Genomic DNA, 23,786 nt, shown 5'->3' on the forward strand with positions numbered 1-23,786 from the left:
CTTGAGCCCAATACTCAGATTCCACCTCGGAACCCAACAGTCACTCCCAGTTCATCACTTGCCTGAGTCCCAAGAACCAAGATCTGCAAACTCAGAACTGCCTTCACTGACTGACAGCTCGATATTTATACCACTCGATCAACCATCTAGAATGATCGACTTCTGGAAGAATTCTTACAACACACTAATGGAACACACTCAAAACATTGATCGGCCAGCTAGTCGAATGGGTACTCGAACGTTCCTTTCCTATTTAAAAATGTACATGCGCAGTTACACGTCTGTGAGCATTACACACTTCCAAACCCTGCCTCAATAGTTTACATTTTCAAACTCAGTAATATAATTTCAAAAAACACAATGTGTATTTCCAGTTCTCCGTCCCACAACCATCTATATTAAGTAGTTATAGCAGTGTTCAGCAGTTTTTGTACAGTGTTGAATTAAGGACAATGAAGGCAGCATATACTACATATTCCTTGGACAGCCAGAAGAACTAACATCCCCATTTTAATTTTACTAAACTTTCAGCCCAGGTTATCCACAACTTGTTGATGTTTTCTTTTTACAATAATTTTGGCATGCGATTCTCTGTAATAGAATTAATCGTGAGAAACTAGTTGTCGTAAGAAAGGTAGACAGAAAATGGACCGATGTAGAATAGCAATTAGACAGTTGGACCAGATTAACTCTACAGATTTCTATCAGAGAAGCGGAAGATCGACTGAAATGTAGAGGTATATTCAGGAGATGCAACTTAGCCAGATTCCTCAGATATGAGGGTAAGTCATAATAGTGTAAATATCTTAAGAAAACACATACAAATTATATCAATATTAATTTAATTCATTCACAAAATTTAAAAAAGTACAAATTTATTGCCTAATGTTACAGTTCATCTTTTGCATCAGTCTTGTCTGCATCCTCTTCTCGCATTAATCGAGGACAGGTGCAGCTCTTCTGAGAATCACTCGGTGCAGGCTGAGGAACATGCTCCATATCAGGAAGGACTTGAATTTCGCTAACAAGACGAGTACTCCATTCCTAAGGAAGTATAAGATAGCATGAGGAAAATTCCAGTCCATTTGATTGTGCAGTTGCTCAAAAACACAATAAGCATGTGGTATTGTGCAAGTTCCTCGCAGGTACACTTTTCTCAGAAACAACTGAATCTATATAATTTTTGTTGTAGGTATCCACAGGGTTTATATCTACATGGGAGGTGAATTATATATTGATAATTAAAATTAAATCTGATAAAATATTAAGTGTGAGGAACAAACGATACCATGTGCTTGTTGTTTTCTTGAGCGACTGTACTAAGTATTACAATCGCACACCTTTTCCATAAGAAAGGGAACAAGGATGCTAGATTACAACAGCCTCAGATCTCTTTTGACATTATTTTATGTAACCTGTTCTAGACATATGCATTCTGCACTTACACAGAAGCCTAAACTTTTGCACATTACAAAATCATACAAACAAATTTAATATAAACATGCAAGATTCTTTTTTAAACTTAGGAGTATATGGACCACATACATAGGCCAAGGAAGCCATAATTTTGGGATTTACAAGCACTGAAATGGATCTAAAAATCCTACATTAAGAGAATAAAAGTACAACTTTTGAAACAAAAATGGAAAACTTCCCTCCATTTTCTCATATATAGTGAAAAGAAATGAGGGTGTGTCTCTCTCTCTCTCCCCTTCTTCTGAACCAATGGCCTGCTTAAATGCAGGGTCTGCTACTAAACTTTGTAACGTCACTTATGATGGTCATATGCATCCTTGGGATGAAGGCCAACGATAGATTTTGTATCTGCATTAGTCAATGCAGTGCTGTTCTGGTTGGGGACACCAACAGTTGGTTTCTAGGTGGTGAGCAGCGCTAATAATGACAGTAGTTGTTGCAGCACGATTTACATGACCAAACCACTGAAGTCTTCTTTTGCATCTTGTCAGTGAAAGGCACAGTGCCCATCTGCTGCCTTATTTCATTGTTCTGTATGTCCTCAAGAAGGGAGATAATGACTAACCAGCGGACCATGCGCCTCTCCATTACTTGGAGGGAGCAGTTAGCAGACTTTGTGGCTGGCCAGCACTCTGTTCCATATAGTGCTACTGGGCAGATCATTGTACGCGACTTCCTTCCATTGTAGCCAGGTCATGCTGACTCTCACTTGCACTTCACCATGAATATCACCATCACATAGTTGAATGGATGTCTGACTCGTTGACTGAATGGTCAGCGTACTGACCTTCAGTTCAGAGGGTCCCGGGTTCAATTCCCGGCCGGGGTGAGAATTTTAACCTTCATTGGTTAATTCCAATGGCAGTTACCTACACATGGCAGATGCCGCCCACCCTCATCGGAGGGTCTGCCTTACAAGGGCTGCACTCGGCTAGAAATAGCCACACGAAATTAAAAGTAGAATGGATCCCAAGTACCGGGTATGAGTGGCCTTCTTGAGTTCCTCATTTACCATAAAGCAGCCTGCACTGGGATGGGTTTCCAGGTAGTCAGTTTTAGTAGTGTTCAAAGACCTAAATTGGCTAGGACATTAATACCAGGCCTGGACTTCTTGTTGCACTTCTTCTTAGCAAAGAGCAAGGTCCATGAAACATTGTACTGTAGGTTTAGCGATGATGAAAGAGCTGAGCCTTGATATACTCCTACATTTACAGGAAAATGACTGCCCTAAATGCAGATCAGTAGTGATTGATTGATTGAATGTAAACTTCCAATGTTCGAGATGCATATTTCTTTCTCCTACTGGTATTAACATACAACATTTGAACCTAGTTGATAAGCAGTGGTCACACCATGACCATGCATACCAGATGAGTTGAAGGGCACACAATCAAATGCCTTCTCCATATCGAGGAAGGCTCTGTGCAGTGGGGTTCTCTTGGCCTGCTGGCAAATCATCAGAGCCAGGAACTTTGAACTGTTTCATGGTGTAGATGGCTCAAGTAACTTCTTCAACTGAGATTTGAGAAAGGGGGTCAGCATGTAAATAAACCTTCCTGTAATGGCAGATGTTCAAATTCAAGGTAAAAAAAATGGCAGTGGAAATATTGTAGCCACTGCTTCAGAATTAATGCCTGACTTCAAACATGATGACCCTTTTTTCCTGGAACTGCAAACTTTTCCTCACAACAATAAAACAGAACCCAGTATTGCCAAATGTATAGGAGTGGGGTGCCATTCAGTCACTCTCACACTAATGAAGTTTTTAAATATTAAAATCAATACAGACATGAAACTAATAGATTATGACACTCTCACACTTATTACAAGTAACAACTCTCATTATTGTTCCGTATTAAATAAATATAATAGTGGATTAGTAATAATAATAATCGTATGGCCTCAGCTACCATGTGCAGACATTTCAATTTCACGCCATCTGGCTGTCTGCTCGTCAATTTCGACGTTCCGTTTTACTCTAGGCCCACTAGATGGCAGGCCGAGTAAACCGAAACTCTCTTGGGCGTCTATGGCTGAGATTTAATGAATTTTGTCCAGTAAACACCAAATGTGTCACCAGAGATCTTTTACATGCCGGCATCGTATGGCATAGAGTGTCGAATGGACTTTTATCTGCCCTTCAAAAATCCGACTACCTCTGCCGGGTTTGAACCCGCTATCTTAGGATCCAGAGGCCGACACTCTACCACTGATCCACAGAGGCAGCTCTTGAATTAGTGGCAAACAAGTACCGTAGATGATCCCTACTCTAGGACTTATAATTTGGCTCAAATACTAGAATCTTTTCATCAAAGAATGCTGACCAAGAAGAAAGATCATATTATTGGTAAAGGGGCAAAGATACAAAAGCGAAGTGTAAAAATTGTACATAATATAAGAAATTTTGTACGTAAAACTCATTGCAAATAATGGTATTCTACAAAGTAAGATGATGTCAGAAGCAATGGGCATTGGGATTACTGCACCAAAAAAATTCAGAAATCAAAATTGAAACTTAGAGCACACCAACAAAGAAAAAAGTGAATAAAAACAAAACAGAATTCATTAAAACAGAAAACTTCATCAGGGATTTACTTTGTCAAACGCTATGAACTGTACGCAAAAGGAACTTTATCTACATCAACTCTTCTTAGTTGATGAGTCAGAAACCAGGAAGGGTTTATGATTTTTCATGCTCAGTTTCCACAATAAAAAGACTGTTATGTTATTTTGCATGAGGTTTTTATTGAAGTCTATTCCATATAAAGTGGTTAGATCTGAAACCTATGAGATAGTTGTTTGGAACACAGATACTGTACATAGAAGAGATTAAGTTTCAACAACTGGGATATATATATATATATATATATATATAGGAATTATTTGTATTTAGACAAAACTTGGTTCAACGTGTATACTGTACATCAATAGTGAGGCCAAAAATAGAGTCTGGTTCCAGTGTATGGCACCTTCACCAAGATTACATGAACTGCTCAACTAAGCAGTATGTTCCGAGCTGTCAGTGGAGATATGGCATGGAATGGCATTAGGAGATGAATAAGCTTGAATGGAGGTTTTTATAAGTAGGAAATTTGATAGTATAAAGTTGGAATTCAAGAGAATAAATTGGGGCAAATATTCATTTACAGGAGAGAAAGCATTTAAGAAAAGACTAGGTAAACAACTGATTAGAGAATCTGCCACCTGGGCAGCAGTCCTAAATGAAATTTAAAAAATGGAAAAAGATGCACAATGCTCCTGCTGACTGCCATGGATCTATGAACTCTAGAATTTTTGAGGAATGGTTTGAGAACTGTGAATTAAAGAGACTGGAAGAGATGTTGGTAACTGCAAGTGATTGTAGAAGTTACCATAGTCATGTGCTTAATCCACTGCCACCGAGTGAGTTGCTTAGGGGTGTGCAGCTGTGCGCTTGCATTCAGGAGATAGAAGGTTCAAACCCCACTGTTGGCAGCCCTGAAGATGGTTTTCCATAGTTTCCCCATTTTCACACCAGACAAATGCTGGGGCTGTACCTTAATTACTGTAAGGCCCAGCTGCTTCCTTCTCATCATTGCCATAAGACCTGTCTGTGTTAGTGCGACGTAAAGCAAATTGTAAAAAAAAAAAAAAATCTGCTGCCAAACTCGTCTTGTTAATTGTCGAATTAATGAAAAATCCTGATATTCCAATATAAATGCCTGTGCCAATAATACCATTTCTCCTACAAATCTTTACTGAAAATTTACCATGAGTGAAAGAAAGTATGAAAATGATGAGATGGCTGCTTCATAATCCCACTGTATCATTGTATATTGAATGCTATTAATATGGTCTGAAATCAAGAGGAAATTGGTGCTTCAAAACCTGAAGAAAAGAACACTTGACGAAATATATTGTTTGCTAAAGGCGTGTTTGATGGTGTAAATGATAGTTGGACCAACTACATCAAGCACTTGGAGAAAATAGAACGTAGCTACAGCAGTGTTCAATATGCTTTTGAAAATGGACCTATTTTAATCGACAGATGAATTGGACGAAGATTTGCTACATTATCAGGCATGTCATTTATTTATTTATTTATTTGTTTGTTTACTTGTTTATTTAAATCCCTAGTTTATTTACTAAGTCATGAACATATTTAAATGCTTCAGGAGTCATAGTTCAAAAATTGGCAAGTGGCAACATAAAAGAACTGCTTTCTTATTAGCGGCAATTATTTAAACCTCGAGCACTTGCGCACTGAGTGCGCCATGTTTAAATAAACGGATGTCCATTGTCGCACCAACAATCCGCTGACCTGTGTTGTTAGGTATTCCTACAGTACAGTTTTAGCTATCTGTGTGAGAAGTCAAATAAATATTTCTCCAACAGAAGTGAATTAAACTGCCTTTTAAGTTCACCGTGTCACAACTGGTGCACCACGCGTGTCGTCATGTAAGTATATTTTTATTTACAAATTACTTTTGTATTCACTAGAATTGTCTTGCATTAGTTTTCTGAGGACTGTTTGTTGCTTTCTACGTGAGTATTCAATAATCGTTACATTTATATTGGGCTGGAAGAAATCTCTCAAGTCCACAGCTGAACTGGTTACTGAATGATGATTCTGATTTTGACAAAGCAGATGACTGTGAAAATGAGGAAGACAATTCTGAAACTGAAAATGAGGAAATAATTTTCAGTGAGCATAACTCAGAAAGTGAACAGAATTATGACTCGGGGATGAGTGACGAAAGTTCTGGTAAAGCTGTGATAACCAAAAGTGATTGTTTCATAGGAAGAGATAAATTTTGTGTATGGAAGAAACAATGTTCTAGTGGATCCTCTAAGACTAAAGGAAAAAAATATTGCCAAAATATTTCCAGGACAAAATGGTGAAGCTTGGGGTGTAACAAGTGAACTGTCTGCTTTTCACAAAATTATTGATGTAAATATGATTGACAATATTGTAAACTTCATGAATTTGTACATAGCTACCCAGGTTGAAAGACATAAAAGAGAGAGAGATACCAAGGAAACATCGCGTACTGAAATAATGGCTTCGTTAGGCTTGCTATACCTTATTGACACAAAGAAAGCTATTCACAAGAACGTTAGGGAACTCTGGGCTAAAGATGGTACAGGAGTAGAAATCACAAGGACAACAATGAGTTACGAAAGATTTCTCTTTTTTACTGACGTCTTCAATTTCATGACAAGTCCACGAGGATCAGAAGGAGAGTTCACGATAAACTGGCTGCAATACGGATGATTCTTGATGTACTTGTGACAGACTGCAAGAACCAATCTTAGCAAGTTTGTAACCATTGATGAAAAGCTCCAAGTTTTCAAGGACAATGCAGCTTTGTTCAGTTTATTCCAAACAACCCAGACAAATACTGTAACAGTTCAAATCCCGTTACAAGGTGATATCTGTATTTTTATTATTATTATTTTATCTGTGATATTATTATTATTATTGTATCATTAATATTATTATTATGTCCATACTATTATTATTTTATCTGTGAGATTACTATTATTGTATTATAATTATTATTCAATTCCATTCTGCAACGCTTGTCGCTTGCGTGATTGTAGTTAAATGTATGCATATATACGTGTGTGTAGATTAACACTAAAAACATGTACAGTGAGAGCTGATGTATACCAGATGTGGATATGGCATTGCTACATTGTGCAATACTGCTGGCGTTACTGCTAAGTCATTGCTACGTCATCGCGCGTATTTAGCGCTGAGCTCACGTTCTTGGAGATACCTACTGGGAGCCGCCGGCGATTTCGCCATAGTGTGTAACATCTGTCGCGAGGTGGGAGTAGATCATAGTTATTTCTGGAGATTACGTAGGTGCGTCAACCTATGTCTATAAAAGGTGGCTGTATCTGGTAGCGTCAGTCATTATTCAATTGGAAGCAGAGGCGACAGTTGGTCGGAGAGCGAATAAGATGGAGTAGACACAGTGAGCCATTAGTCATTTGTCATTGAGAGAGTGAGGCCTCAGTTGGTCTGTCACTTAGTTGGAGATACGGAAGTAAAGGCTTACCATGGAGTCATAGAAGGATACACTTGCAATGAAGCCCTACAATACAGACTTACCAAGAAGTCATATGATATGGAGAAGAAGCAGTCACATGGATACATCACTAAATTAGGCGTGACACATCTACAGTAAACACCAGATCAAAGGAATACGTTGTAATTACACTCAAAGTGTTGAAGGTACAGTCACATGAACACGTGAGGGATATATTTCGTGCATAATTGTTAAATGTCCGGTCAAGAAGAATTCAAATTGATGCCCAGTTTCTTACAATTGCAATGTCATAATTTCATATTCTCACCTGTTTTATCGCAGCAAGACTTACTATTTTTTATATACAATTTAAAGAATATATTTTGTTCGATCAAATGAATTCATAGTATTATTTCAATGATAGAATTAGATAACCTCAAATTAAATGGGCAAACCGAATGCCAATCTCCTTTTCTCAGAACTTATATGGTATGTTGTCAAAAGTAAGCTTATTACCCCACACCCTAGAGATAGTCAAGATTCTCATTCTATTATTGCTGCACTGAGTGGTAGCTGGCGACCATCAAATAACGTAGGCCTATGTGGAAGTAAGCAGGTAAGAAGTAAGTGTGAGTACAAGGTTCGACGATTGTGTATTTTGTTTAATGAATATTATTCATATTTTCAATTTTAAATGCAGTTTTATATGTTTCAAAAGATAGTCAGCGAGTTAGGAACTTCTCAATACAGAATAAAGCTGTTTTTCTTACAGATTCCAAAACCTTCTACACTGGAAATTTAGAAGTGTCCTGTGGCAAACAGGAACAAGGACCTTATGACGTTTCAAACTCACATTCAGAGATTGTTGGTAGGTTAGTTTCTCACACTGAAGGCACCAAAAGGAACATCACCATGGATAACTGGTACACTAGCTATCCCCTGGCAATGTCTCTATTGAAGAAGAAAGTTACATGTATACCACTGCAAGCATCATAAGAAGATGGCCACTGGCAACATTATGCCTTCTTGGGCGTAGCTGGGATAAATACACAAGTGATCTATTTTCCAAATGAAAATAACAGAAGAGACCCGAGGGGAATATTTTTGAAAAATTTGTCATTTTCTCTGATGGAACCACATCTAGTTGAAAGAGCTAAGGTACTGACTCTTCCTGCTGATGTTTCAGTTTTCCTCCAATGTTTCAAGAGCCCTGAAGAAACAAATGTTGTGGAGCCTTCTCTGAAGAAATGAGGAAGATGTGTAACTTGTGGACGTGCTAAAAATATAAACACTACCATAAGATGCACTTCACGTCACAGCTTCATCTGCAAGCAACATGTAAACATCACATACACATGTGAAATTTGCAAGAGTGCACCAGTCAGTGATACAGAATAAACAGGACAAAACAATGATGCCAGATTTAAATTTATGAGCTATAATATGCCATAATAATTATATTTCTGATTGTTAACACATAAAAATAGACTGAACTCATGTTATATTTGATTGTACTAATTGAATTAAAATACACTTGTTAATTTTAGTTTAGAAAGTAAACCCCACGTTTAAGTAGAGGCTTAGTGAATTTATATGACAATATGATATTGTAATGTAATTAGGGAGGTTAAATAAAAAGAATTAATTGATGAACAATAAAACATAGAATATAGGCTTTGAATTTATTTAACTTCTATGAAAACATTAACATATTTAATGGAGCACTCAGTGCGCCATGCGAGTGCTTGAGTGATGAAAAAGAACGCTAGCGCTCGAGGGTTAATTACAACCAATACAAAAGAGATACCTGCATGAAACATTTACGGTATGTACTTCAATGTAGTTCCCAGCATTGCGTAGAACCATAGCCATCTCTAGTCATGGCGAGGTTGCACTATAAACGGCAGCTGAACAGTGTGCAGTATCACTGTATGTGTGACAAAGCCCACGCTTGTATATTTGTGCTCGTAAGTCCATAATTATGGTACCAATGGTAATGTAAAAAAGTTATAATAATGCCAAATAGATGTGTTGTGCTGGGATGCATAAGTAACTATGATAAATCAGTAAAATTAGAAGACCGGGCTAGTTGGCTGTGCGGTTCAGGGCGCACAACTGTGAACTTGAATCCGGGAGATAGTGGGTTCGAACCTCACAGTCGGCAGCCCTGAAGATGCTTTTATGTGGTTTTCCACTTTCACACCAGGCAAATACTGGGGCTGTACCTTAATAAGGCCACGGCTGCTTTCTTCCTGCTCCTAGGCCTTTCCTATCCCATCATCACCATAAGACCTTGATTGATAAATTTCATTTTTATTCCGTATTGATAGTCACCATAAGTCATAAATGAAAGAAAAGTTTCACCTAATCAATACTATTTAATTGTCACATGTAGGACTGGTTTCGACCTTTTGAGAGGGTTAATTACAACCAATGCAAAAGAGATACCAGTATGAAACGTTTACGGCAGGTACTTCAATGTAGTTCCCAGCATTGCATAGAACCATAGCCGTCTTTTGAGAGGTCGAAACCGGTCCTACATGTGACAATAAAATAGTATTGATTAGGTGGAACTTTTCTTTCAATTATGACTTACCGTAAGACCTGTCTGCGTCAGTGCGATGTAAAGAAAAAAACACATGAAACTTTGTCCTGTGCCTCACCCACAAAAGAAACTAATGTTATTTTGTTACCATTGATGCTTTAACAGCCCGTTATTTTCTATCTCAATACTTCATTTCTTATTATGTTTGATGAAACAACAATGGTTGAATTTTGTCTCCAGGAGTTCTTTAGTATGACAAAATTAACGACACAGAGATGTTGCCATTTAACCCATTCACTGTTGCCCAATAGGCATTGTGGTTTCAATCTGCACATTTCGGCACAATGTTGCCACCTTATGTGATAAATAAGGTGGAGTGAAAGAGGCCCAGCGTGGACCAAATACAACAGGAGTAAATCAGGATGGATGGATGGCCAATGCTTCCTGGACTGGTTTCAAGTGCTAGTGATACCATACTACATTGCCTTGTAGGTAGAAAGGTTATTTCCATTGTTGGATGCACTAGCAAGTGGTTGGCTGTTCCAAGAGCTCTGTATTATCTCAGTGATGAAGTAGTTAATAGTTGTAGAAATTTGGTAAATTTTGTGTGTGTGTGTGTGTGTGTGTGTGTGTGATACATTTAGTTCCACAAATATTAGTGTTTATTGTTTGTTTGTTGTAATCTGTGATTAGTGGTATTTATTTACAATTTTCACACTGAGTAGTTCCGTAGGCGTTCGCTAGATTAAAACCTGTAATTTAGGACTGCGTGAAAGAAGAAATATCTCTTTAATATTATTATAATATCAGTAGGTTTGTTGATAAAATACTTACAAAGACGGGTTATGAATTTCATGTTGTTGGTCTGTATTGAACTGAGAATACATATAAATTATAAACATAAAAGTTTTCCACCTATTCAATACATAGTTATATTTACACAGCGTGTATTTACATTACATGGGACTAGTTTCAACCCTACTCGGGGTCATCATCAGCCATATTAAAACAATACACAATATTTGACGAAATCCTAAAACATGTTTCTAAGCAGTAAGAACAGTATGAAACAAATATGTAATTAACACTCTGATGTGTGGTTAAATTAGGTGAAGTGCTATGGTGCTCAAATTGTTGCATGTGAAAGTGAAATATTATGAGTGACAATAAGTGAGCAATATACACTGACTGACAGAGTAAATGCAACACCAAGAAGGAGTGGTCAGAACTTTATGCCAATTGCAGGGTAGACTGACGTCACTGAGGTATGCTCATGATGTGAAATGCGCCGCTGTGCTGCGCACGTAGCGAACGATAAATGGGACATGGCATTGGCGAATGGCCCACTTCGTACCGTGATTTCTCAGCCGACAGTCATTGTAGAACGTGTTGTCGTGTGCCACAGGACACGTGTATAGCTAAGAATGCCAGGCTGCCGTCAACGGAGGCATTTCCAGCAGACAGACGACTTTACGAGGGGTATGGTGATCGGGCTGAGAAGGGCAGGTTGGTCGCTTCGTCAAATCGCAGCCGATACCCATAGGGATGTGTCCACGGTGCAGCGCCTGTGGCGAAGATGGTTGGCGCAGGGACATGTGGCACGTGCGAGGGGTCCAGGCGCAGCCCGAGTGACGTCAGCACGCGAGGATCGGCGCATCCGCCGCCAAGCGGTGGCAGCCCCGCACGCCACGTCAACCGCCATTCTTCAGCATGTGCAAGACACCCTGTTCCAATATCGACCAGAACAATTTCCCGTCGATTGGTTGAAGGAGGCCTGCACTCCCGGCGTCCGCTCAGAAGACTACCACTGACTCCACAGCATAGACATGCACGCCTGGCATGGTGCCGGGCTAGAGCGACTTGGATGAGGGAATGGCGGAACGTCGTGTTCTCCGATGAGTCACGCTTCTGTTCTGTCAGTGATAGTCACCGCAGACGCGTGTGACGTCGGCGTGGAGAAAGGTAAAATCCGGCAGTAACTGTGGAGCGCCCTACCGCTAGACAACGCGGCATCATGGTTTGGGGCGCTATTGCGTATGATTCCACGTCACCTCTAGTGTGTATTCAAGGCACGTTAAATGCCCACCGCTACGTGCAGCATGTGCTGCGGCCGGTGGCACTCCCGTACCTTCAGGGGATGCCCAATGCTCTGTTTCAGCAGGATAATGCCCGCCCACACACTGCTCGCATCTCCCAACAGGCTCTACGAGGTGTACAGATGCTTCCGTGGCCAGCGTACTCTCCGGATCTCTCACCAATCGAACACGTGTGGGATCTCATTGGACGCCGTTTGCAAACTCTGCCCCAGCCTCGTACGGACGACCAACTGTGGCAAATGGTTGACAGAGAATGGAGAACCATCCCTCAGGACACCATCCGCACTCTTATTGACTCTGTACCTCGACGTGTTTCTGCGTGCATCGCCGCTCGCGGTGGTCCTACATCCTACTGAGTCGATGCCGTGCGCATTGTGTAACCTGCATATCGGTTTGAAATAAACATCAATTATTCTTCCGTGCCGACTCTGTTTTTTCCCCAACTTTCATCCCTTTCGAACCACTCCTCCTTGGTGTTGCATTGTCACTGTCAGTCAGTGTATAATACAAGTACACAAATACGTTAAAAAGTCTGGGTCCACCAACTAAGAACGGCCATGCACCACCACCCACCGAATCAAGAAAGAGCTCTCAATCTGTCAATCCTTCCGGTGTCCGGGCCTGGTAAGGTTTCCCGTGTTGAGTCAAATTAAGCCGCAGGCTCCACTCCTCGTGGTGCCCTTCCGTCAATTCCTTTAAGTTTCAGCTTTGCAACCATACTTCCCCCGGAACCCAAAAGCTTTGGTTTCCCGGGAGCTGCCCGCCGAGTCATCGGAGGAACTTCGGCGGATCGCTAGCTGGCATCGTTTATGGTTAGAACTAGGGCGGTATCTGATCGCCTTCGAACCTCTAACTTTCGTTCTTGATTAATGAAAACATACTTGGCAAATGCTTTCGCTTCGGTCCGTCTTGCGACGATCCAAGAATTTCACCTCTAACGTCGCAACAAATGAGATGCTGTATGTTGTGGATCAACTTGAGTCCAATTTTTTAAACACATGGTGTTTCAGATAGAATTCAGTAGGTCCTGGCAATACATTACGGTTGTGGACCGAGTGTTATGGTACTAAGACTGAACACAATATAACATGACACTTATAATAAAAGTATACAAGTATGTACAAAAGTTTGGGTAACAAATGTGTAGATGATACTTCTAGAAGAATCTGTGCGGAGTTAATTATACACTTTTATCAGCTTAAGCAGAAATTTTGATACTTGGTGTATTAGGTAACCAAGCATGTTGATATGACTGCAGGGTTGATTGTTGGAACTGTGCAGACTGAATATGAAGTTTTAGAATTCTTCTGGAGTTGTAAGTAGACACTGCGCACGGTGATATGAATCGGTGGAACTCTCAGTTCATAGCGGAATGAATGAGACCTATTAAAACTGAGAAAAAGCCAGCAAAAATGCAAAGTACGCGGAAAGAAGAATAGATAACAACAAAGCGAATGGGCACTCACCTTGCGCGGCAGTGTGTGCAGCTTATCTGGTAGTGTGCGACTGGTGGCGGAAGGAGATATATGGGAGGGGTGGAAGGTGAAGGGCAGGCGCATGCAGGTTGGGCAGAGTGGTAGTGGCTTGGTGGGGGATCCGGGGGGGGATTGGCGGGGGGGGATTTTAAAGCGGAGCTGAAGTGTGTGGGAGAAAGTTTAATTGTTTTGGAAAAGTACCTTTAATTAAAGTTAGGATCGAATTCTGGTTGGCTGAATTATTGTTTCTGAGAAAAGTGATTAAATAAATCAAAAAGGATGTTGGGTTTCTCAGAGATTTCATTAATAATGCTATTTGCTTTACATCCCACTAACTACTTTTTTGGTCTTCGGAGATGCCAAGGTGCCGGAATTTAGTCCCGCAGGAGTTCTTTTACGTGCCTGTAAATCTACCGACACGAGGCTGACGTATTTGAGCACCTTCAAATACCACCAGACTGAGCCAGGATCGAACCTGCAGTTGGGGTCTGAAGGCCAGCGCCTTAACCGTCTGAACCACTCAGCGCCAATCACGAGCAACAAATAAAGTGTTAGGCCGGCCCTCTCGCCTCCATCCGCGGTCCCACAGCAGAGGACGACGGAAATTACTCGACTATCAATCTGGAGTCTTCCATCTCGCGAGGTTCCTGGATACGTCTAGCATCCGGACTGTTCCAGAAGGGTTGGCGCAGCTATATAAGAGAGGAGTGACTTGCCTGGAGTCAGTGAGAGTTAGTGAGTGAGTGAGCGAGCGAGATTGAGTTTGCTGGTGTGAGTTAGCGCAAACAGTGATAGCCTGGGCTGAGATGTCAGCCTGATGGAGTATCTGCCTGTTGGAGCCAAGGACTCGTTCCTGTTTCCTTGAGGTCATGCGAGTGAATCTCTTGGGGCCGGCTGCTGGAGAAGAACCTTGGGTGTTCTGGAGCAGCGCGAAGGGAACACAGGGTGCCGACGTGTGAAGACTGCGGGGTTCGACGGATTGAGTGAACAGCGGATACTATCCCGACCTGCGAGACTGACGTGTAGGCTGTGGACCGTGACAGCGCTAACGAGTGTGACTGAGTGGCTGAGAGAGTGTACTGTAAATAATCGATGACTCTGTCTGTGTGTGTGTGTGTGTGTGTGTGTGTGTGTGTGTGTGTGTCATTGTAGACAGGACACGAGAAACTAAGAGAGAGAGCGCGAACTGTGTAAGTGTGTAACCGTGTACGTGTGTAAGTTGTAAGCTCGGCTATCATCTGTGTGTGTGTAAATCTAAATCTTAGAAATAGGTTGCTACCAGGTTCTGTACTCATTTATTTATTTATCTACCCAGCCAACACGTTACAATATTTACAGTAAGATACAAAAGTTGAAAAGTAGAAAAGCAGCTGGAATTGATAAGGTTTCGAGGGATATATTAAAGACAATTGGTTGGGATATTGTACCATATCTGAAGTACTTATTCGATTATTGTTTGCATGAACGAGCTACACCAAATGAATAGAGAGTTGCTATAGTAGCCCCTGTGTATAAAAGAAAGGGTGATAGACATAAAGCTGAAAATTACAGGCCAGTCAGTTTGACATGCATCGCATGTAAGCTTTGGAAAAGCATTCTTTCTAATTATATAAGACATGTTTGCAAAATTAATAACTCGTTTGATAGAAGGCAGTTTGGGTTTAGGAAAGGTTATTGCACTGAAGCTCAACTTGTAGGATTCCAGCGAGATATAGCAGATATCCTGGATTCAGGAGGTCAATTCGAATGTAACATGACTGACCTCTTTAAGACATCTGATAGGGTAGATCTTGGAAGACTACTGGCAAAAATGAGTGGAATTGGACTAGACAAAAGAGGCTATGTTTCTAGAAAATAGAACTTGGAGAATTAGAGTAGGCAAAGCTTTATCTGTCCCTGTAATAATTAAGAGGGGTATTCCTCAAGGCAGTATTATTGGACCTTTCTGTTTTCTTATATATATATATATATATCAATGATATGTGTAAAGAAGTGGAAACAGAGATAAGGCTTTTTGCAGATGATGTCATTCTGTACAGAGTAATAAATAAGTTACAAGATTGTGAGCAACTGCAAAATGACCTTGATAATGTTGTGAGATGGACAGTAGGCAATGGTATGATGATAAATGGGGTTAAAAGTCAGGTTGTGAGTTTCACAAATAGGAAAAGTCCTCTCAGTTTTAATTACTGCGTTGATGGGCTGAAAGTTCCCTTTGGGGATCATTGTAAATGGCTAGGTCTTAATATAAGGAAAGATCTTCATTGGGGTAATCACATAAATATGATTGCAAATAAAGTGTACAGATATCTGCACATAGTTATGAGGGTATTTAGGGGTTGTAGTAAGGATGTAAAGGAGAGGGCATATAAGTCTCTGGTAAGACCCCAACTAGAGTATGGTTCCAGTGTATGGGACACCCACCAAGATTACTTGATTCAAGAATTGGAAAAAATCCAAAGAAAAGCAGCTCGATTTGTTCTGGGTGATTTCTGCCAAAAGAGTAGCATTACAAAAATGTTGTGAAGTTTGGGCTGGGAAGACTTGGGAGAAGGGACACGAGCTGCTCGACTAAGTGGTATGTTTATTAAATAACACTAGAATGTTTTTATTGTTCTCCCACGTACTCAATTACATTATAGTATTGAATAGGTGGGAGAACAATAAAAACATACTAGTGTTATTTAATAAAAATACTTTCAATACGGACCCAAAAATGTTTTTTATCACATGTAATAAGTGGTATGATTTGAGCTGTGAGTGGAGAGATGGCGTGGGAAGACATTAGTAGACGAATAAGTTTGAGTGGTGTCTTTAACAGTAGGAAAGATCACAATATGAAGATAAAGTTAGAATTCAAGAGAACAAATGAGGGCAAATATTTGTTTATAGGAAGGGGAGTTAGGGATTGGAATAACTTACCAAGGGAGATATTCAATAAATTTCCAATCTCTTTGCAATCATTTAAGAAAAGGCTAGGAAAAGAACAGATAGGGAATCTGCCACCTGGGCGACTGCCCTAAATGCAGATCAATAGCGACTGATTGATTGATTGTTTGATTGATTGATTGATCGATTTTTGGCAACAACTTAAGCTCCCACCTTTCCCCAGCTGTCATCGATTTGTGTGAAAGAAATGGCATTGAGTTTGTCTTTCTGCCACCTAATTCCACACACATTAAACAGCCCTTGGATGCTGTACTGTTTAGACGCCTGAAAAGAACATGGCAAAAAGTTCTGAAAAACTGGAAAAGTAGAACTAACAACAAATGTTCAGGAATTGATATGAAGTATTTTTCTCATCTGCTGATAGAAACTCTTGACATGTTATCTCCAACGATAGAAGAAGACATTTGCTCTGGCTTCAGAAAAACATGAATCTATCCTCTTAACATGAACAGTGTGCTTGAAATATTGCCAGATGAACATGAAGGGGAACACAGCTCTGTCAATGACAGCCTAACAGAGTTCCTAAAGAAACAAAGGTGGGTTGATAATGGCAGCCTACATAAACCGGCAGGAAAAGGAAACTGAATGTACCACCTGGCAGAAATGTCTGTACACATTACTTGCAGTCAGTGGAAGAAGCGGAAGAACACAGCGATGATAACATTGATAGCGATCATGATCACAATACTGGACAGACAGAAGCTATCACAACCACAGACCCTGGTCAACATTCTGAAGAAACTGGAACACAGGCATTACATGTTGGTCAGTGGGTGAAAGTGAAATTTGAGAGAGGTAAGGGAGATATGAAATGTTTTATTGGGAAAATTACTTTTGTAGCACATGAAGGAGCGACTTATGAGGCATCATTCTTGAGACAAACATCCAAGGATGAAAACATTTATGTCTTTCCAAATGTGGAAGATTTATGTGAATATGACCAAGAGCAAGAGGTTCTAATTATAAAGGAACCAACTGTTAGACGAGGCAGACATAGTTTTAAGTAATGAATGTGTACTGTACTGGTAGTGTATTTTTTAATGGGTTTTGTACTGTATTTTCTTACATTTATCTGTGTCCCTAACAATCCCAATGACTGTTAGAATAGGATTTTGTATTTTTAAGCATGAACGTCCTTAATGAGCCTATCCCAGGGACACATTTTAATGGTAAATTATTCAAAATTTTGAAACACTATGTGGATGATATTTGGATCATGTGACATAATCTTTCACATCAAAGAGCAGAAAATATATTGCAACTCTTATTTCTGGATTTATTGTTATAAAAATTTAAAATCTGTCCCTATTCATCCCAGTTTACAATCGTCTACCATGATCTAACCTGTCAAATGCCTTAGATAGTTCAATTGCGATGCAGTCCATTTGACCTCCTGAATCCAGGATATTTGCTATATCTTGATGGAATCCTACAAGTCGAGCTTCAGTGGAATAACCTTTCCTAAATCCAAACTGCCTTCTATTGAACCAGTTACTAATTATGCAAACATGTCTAATATAATAAGAAAGAATGCTTTCCCAAAGCTTACATGCAACGCATGTCAAACCTACTGGCCTATAACCTTCAGCTTTATGTTTATCACCCTTTCAGTTATACACAGGGGCTACTATAGCAACTCTTCATTCATTTGGTATAGCTCCTTCATGCAAACAATAATCAAGTAAGTACTTCAGATATGGTACTATATCCCAAGTCATTGTCTTTAGTCTATCCCGCTAAACCTTATCAATTCCAGCTGCTTTCCTAGTTTTCAAATTTTGTATCCTACTGTAAATGTCACTGTTATCATAGGTAAATTTTAATACTTCTTTAGTATTAGTCGCCGGCCACACGTTGTAGGGATAGCATGCATGCCTCTTACCGAAGGCCCCGGGTTCGATTCCCAGCCAGGTCAAAGATTTTTACTTGGATCTGAGGGCTGCTTTGAGGTACACTCAGCTTGCGTGATTACAATTGAGGAGCCATCTGATGGTGAGATGGCAGCTCTGGTCTAGAGAACCAAGAATAATGGCCGTGAGGATTCGTCATGCTGACCACACGATACCTCGTAATCTGCAGGCCCTTTGGGACATTAGTCATCTTCTCTATCTGGACATTATCCTTGTAACCAACAATCTTTACATCCTGCTGACTGAATACTTCTACCTTTTGAAGATCCTCGCATACACACTCCCTTGTTCATTAATGATTCCTGGAATGTCCATCCTGGAACCTGTTTCTGCCTTCAAGTACTTATACATACCCTTCCATTTTTCACTAAAATGACTGCCAATTATGCTTGCCATCATGTTATCCATAGCTGACTTCTTTGCTAAATTCAATTTCCTAGTAACTTCCTTCAATTTCTCCTTACTTCCACAGCCATTTCTAATTCTATTTCTTTCCAACCTGCACCTCCAATTTTAGTCTCTTTACTTCTCTGTTATATAATAGTGGATCTTTACCATTTCTTACCACTCTTAAAGGTACAAATCTGTTTTCACATTCCTCAACAATTGCTTTAAACGCATCAGAGAGTCTGTTTACATTTTTATTTACCGTTTTCCACCGATAATAGTTACTGTTTAAAAACTCCCTCATGCCTGTTTTATTAACCATGTGGTACTGCCTAATAGTCCTAATTTTAAGACCTTCCTTTTTATCACATTTATTTTCAACTACGACGAAAACTGCTTCGTGAGCTCTAATACCTATTACTTCCATTTCTCTATAGAGCTCATCTGGTTTGACTAGCACCACGTCCAGAATATTTTCCCCTCTAGTTGTTTCCATCACTTTCTGAATTAGCTGCCCTTCCCATATTAAATTATTTGCACTTTGTTGGTCTTGCTTCCACCGGGCGAGTTGGCCGTGCGCGTAGAGGCGCGCGGCTGTGAGCTTGCATCCGGGAGATAGTAGGTTCGAATCCCACTATCGGCAGCCCTGAAGAGGGTTTTCCGTGGTTTCCCATTTTCACACCAGGCAAATGCTGGGGCTGTACCTTAATTAAGGCCACAGCCGCTTCCTTCCAACTCCTAGGCCTTTCCTATCCCATCGTCGCCATAAGACCTATCTGTGTTGGTGCGACGTAAAGCCCCTAGCAAAAGAAAAAAAGTCTTGCTTCCTGTCATTTGCATTACCTTTCCAATTAACTTTTGGGAAATTGAGATCACCCACTACAATCACGTTCCTTTCCATATCGTTTCCCACATAGCAGATTACCTTATCAAATAATTCTGAATCAGCATCAGCGTTACCCTTTCCCGGTCTGTACACTCCAAAGACATCAAGTTGCCTATTATCTTTATAGATGAGCCTTACACCTAGAATTTCATGTTTGTCATCTTTAACCTTTTCGTAGCTTACAAATTCTTCTTTGCTATTTGCTTTACGTCGCACCGATACAGATATGTCTTATGGCGACGATGGGATAGGAAAGGCCTAGGAATGGGAAGGAAGCGGCCATGGCCTTAATTAAGGTACAGCCCCGGCATTTGCCTGGTGTGAAAAGAAGAAACCACCATTTTCAGGGCTGCCGACAGTGGGGCTCGAATTCACTATCTCCCGATTACTGGATACAGGCTGCACTTAAGCAACTTCAGCTATATAGCTTGGTAATTCTTCTTTGATCACAATGAATACTCCCCCTCCTAAAATCTCTACGAAACACACTCCAGTTCCGTGAGAATATTTCTGCATCCATTATATCACTTCTCAGCCGTGATTCAACTCCTATTACAATATCTGGTAAGTATATATATCTATTAAATTACTTAATTCTATTCCTTTCTTTACAAAACTTCTACAGTTCAACACTAACATTTTTATGTCATCCCTACTTGACTTCCACATCCCTGTACCCTTATCACTGCTCCCTAGATCACCCCGTTTCCCTGAATGTAGCTCTCTATAACTCTTCTAAACAAATTTCCTAACTTATATGTACCACTGCAGTTTAAGTGAAGGCCACATGAGCGCAGATCCTTATCTCCTACCCACCCATTAGGATCTAGGAATATCACTTCCAGTTTGCGACATACCCACTCCATACTCTCATTTAAATCCCCAATCACCTTCCAGTCAGTAACACTCCTACACAGTATTCCACTGATAACAATCTCCGCTTCCTTAAACTTCATCTGTGTTGCATTTACCAGATCCCACACATCCCAAACTACGCTGGTACTTATACCAGCTTGCCTTACGTTGTTGGTACCAACGTGAAACACTACCATCTTCTCCTTTCCCTCCTCCTCCTTTCCTACTTTCCTCTCACTGCAAATTATGACTAAAGGCAGATGCTGTCTGACCCATTTGCTTATCTTGTAATATAGTACATGAGATTACAAAAATAAACTTACATATCTATAAATAGCTCATGATGTGTATGTTCAGTCCTCAGCCCTAAGGCTGATTGGATCCTCAACAGGTCTGCCATCAGCTGTCATAGATGGCCTAGGCATCACTGAAGAGGCATACTATGGAAATGAGGAGTGAGGTAGTTTCCCGTTGCTTTCCTCAAGCTCATGATATTATACAAATAATATGCCTGAATATTTAGTTCGGATGACTATCACTCATAAGTATGTCTTGATTCGTTGATTGATTGATTGATTGATGCTTGTTGTTTAAAGGGGCCTAACATCTAGGTCATCAGTCCCTAATGGTTCGAAATGAGACGAAATGAAATGACAAATTAAAAACACAAAATCCTTCACTGACCACAATTCAAAACGTAAGTCGAGAATGAATGGATGGATGGAAATGAATTTAAAACGATCAGTGGAACTGACCCACAGTGCCTCACATGCATAGAAGCTGGCGTAAAACAATAGTATTATTATTTTTTTGCTAGCGGCTTTACGTCGCACCGACACAGATAGGTCTTATGGCGACGATGGGATAGGAAAGGCCTAGGAGTTGGAAGGAAGCGGCCGTGGCCTTAATTAAGGTACAGCCCCAGCATTTGCCTGGTGTGAAAATGGGAAACCACGGAAAACCATCTTCAGGGCTGCCGATAGGGGGATTCGAACATACTATCTCCCGGATGCAAGCTCACAGCCGCGCGCCTCTACGCGCACGGCCAACTCGCCCGGTAATAGTATTACTGACCAAGGGACTGCTTCTATAGCACGATACTGAATCGATGATGCTTGTAGTCGAAAGGAGTCGGAAAGCCAAGTCATCGGCCCCTCATAATTGTACGTATCGCTAGAAAAGCAGAACCATGGTATTTGTCATGTTGCAGTATTAATCAAGAGTAGCGTAGACTTGCGGTATTCCACACATTATGGTACTACCCACAGGTAATGAAATTCGCACATGTATTACAGACCTACTGTGTTTCGCACATTGCGGCGCCATTGACAGGCAACGCAAACCAATGGTGTTCATCACTTAAGTGTACTAACCACAGGGACTCGTACTATCCCATGGTGTTCCTCATATAGTGGATACTAATCATAGGCAAGCCAGAACCATGGGTTCCGTCATCCCATGGTATCACTCAGATAATGCTACTAATCACAGGTACTGTAAAAGCCATCGCGCTCTCGTTTGCTACTAATCACAAACCTATTTGGTACCTGACAGTGTGGTACTACGCACAAGGAAAAGCGAACCCATGGTGTCCCCCGCGTGGTGGTACTAATCACAAGGAGTGTCATGGTTCTAATATAATCATCCCTTGGTTGCCCCTTTTAGTCGCCTTTTGCGACAGGCAGGGGATACCGTGGGTGTATTCTTCATCTGCATCCCCCACCCACAGGGGGTTGTGTGTTTGGTCCGCGAGAGGTATTTTATTTCCCTCAAGTCCGCTGGCAAGCTGGTTAGAACCCCCCTATCCGCCACCTGGAACGCGCCACGCGGGAGTATCGCCTCTCCCCCTGCTAAGCCAGCGTAGTAGGTTTGTGGTAAGTATGTCTTCAACAAGTCAATGCGAGTCGAGTGGTTCGCGACATATAGTGAGTGTTAGTGGTGCAGAGATTATGATGTATTTTGGTGAAGATATACAGTAAAACTTGATCAAAGCAGAACTTCAACAAAGTGGAAAATTGTCCACTATGGAAATTCTTGGTCCCGGCGACTCTTACGGTGTTATAATGTTTTTACTTTTGTGTAGTGCGGAATCTCCTCAATGAGGAAATGGAAATGAATAATGAAAGAATTTTTTTTTTAAAATCTGCTTGTACAATGCAGAAATTATTACGAACTGATGTAGTCCTACATACAATATTTGTGCATTTCTGCTGCTGGTATGATCAATGTCACTGTATGGAAAAACTGAAGCAATTGTTTAGACATCCCTGCCATCAGAGCACCAGCTTTTCTATTTCTTCAATGGGATACTTCACGAATTTCTGTGAGGGAAAGGCCAGTAATCCATCTTCTAAGATGAAGAGGTACAGCGATATGGATTATGGAATGAATGAAGCGCTTGAAAACATATTGGCTGGCAATATCCGACTTGTGCCAAGGAAGGGACGACCCCGCAAATCAAGGAACTTTATTTGAAGTGATGAGCAACTTACGACACATCACAATTTTGAATCCGCTAAAGCCCTTGTAGTAGTGAGAAAGACCAAGAAAGAGGAGGAGATGGAATAAGGAGACAAGCAAGAATTTTAAGATCAAAAAGAGATCCAAACCCATGAACAGGCCCTACAGTGTATTTGTGCCATAGGGCAATTTGCCATTATATATAACTCTTCCACGCTTCTTGAACTAATGTAGTCAGCTAAGGACTGTATTCAGAAAGACACAACTAGAAAGGAGAGGAAACAAGTTTCTTTTGTTTGATCTGTGGAAAAAAGCTTAGTGTTGTGAAGTACTGTACAGAGTGTTGTGGAAGTATGTTAAATAAGCATATATCCGATGTTCTGAAATAGTGTAATATAGTGTTATGATGGTGCCAAAATGATATACCGTATCATACTCTATTAATAATAACGTACAGTAATAATAATTAACAAATCAGTGTATACTACAGTACTAGTACATCAATCTGGATAGTTGAGCACCATTCGTAGGCAGATACAGGTAAGTTCTAAATAATATTAAAAATGACTGTGTACTGTATCATGTTTCATGCATCGGTAGTGGTGATTGCCGGTCCCCTGGTGTAGAGGTAGCGTGCCTGCCTCTTACCCGGAGGGCCCGGGTTCGATTCCCGGCCAGGTCAGCAATTTTTGCCTGGATCTGAGGGCTGGTTTGAGGTCCACTCAGCCTA

General features: G+C 40.6%; 1 protein-coding gene across 1 annotated transcript in view; it reads right to left on the bottom strand.

The window, feature by feature from the left end:
• Positions 1–825: 825 nt before the first annotated feature.
• The window catches only part of LOC136871935 (protein O-glucosyltransferase 2), a 172,703-nt gene continuing 149,742 nt past the window's right edge, over positions 826–23,786 (bottom strand). Inside the window, exon 7 of the mRNA XM_067145675.2 lies at positions 826–1,044. Within this exon, the coding sequence (XP_067001776.2) occupies positions 889–1,044 (156 nt within the window). The 3' untranslated portion in view covers positions 826–888. The remainder of the gene's footprint in view (positions 1,045–23,786) is intronic.

This window comes from Anabrus simplex, chromosome 4 (assembly GCF_040414725.1).
Source record: "Anabrus simplex isolate iqAnaSimp1 chromosome 4, ASM4041472v1, whole genome shotgun sequence".
In the NCBI taxonomy this organism is placed as follows: Eukaryota; Metazoa; Arthropoda; class Insecta; order Orthoptera; family Tettigoniidae; genus Anabrus; species Anabrus simplex.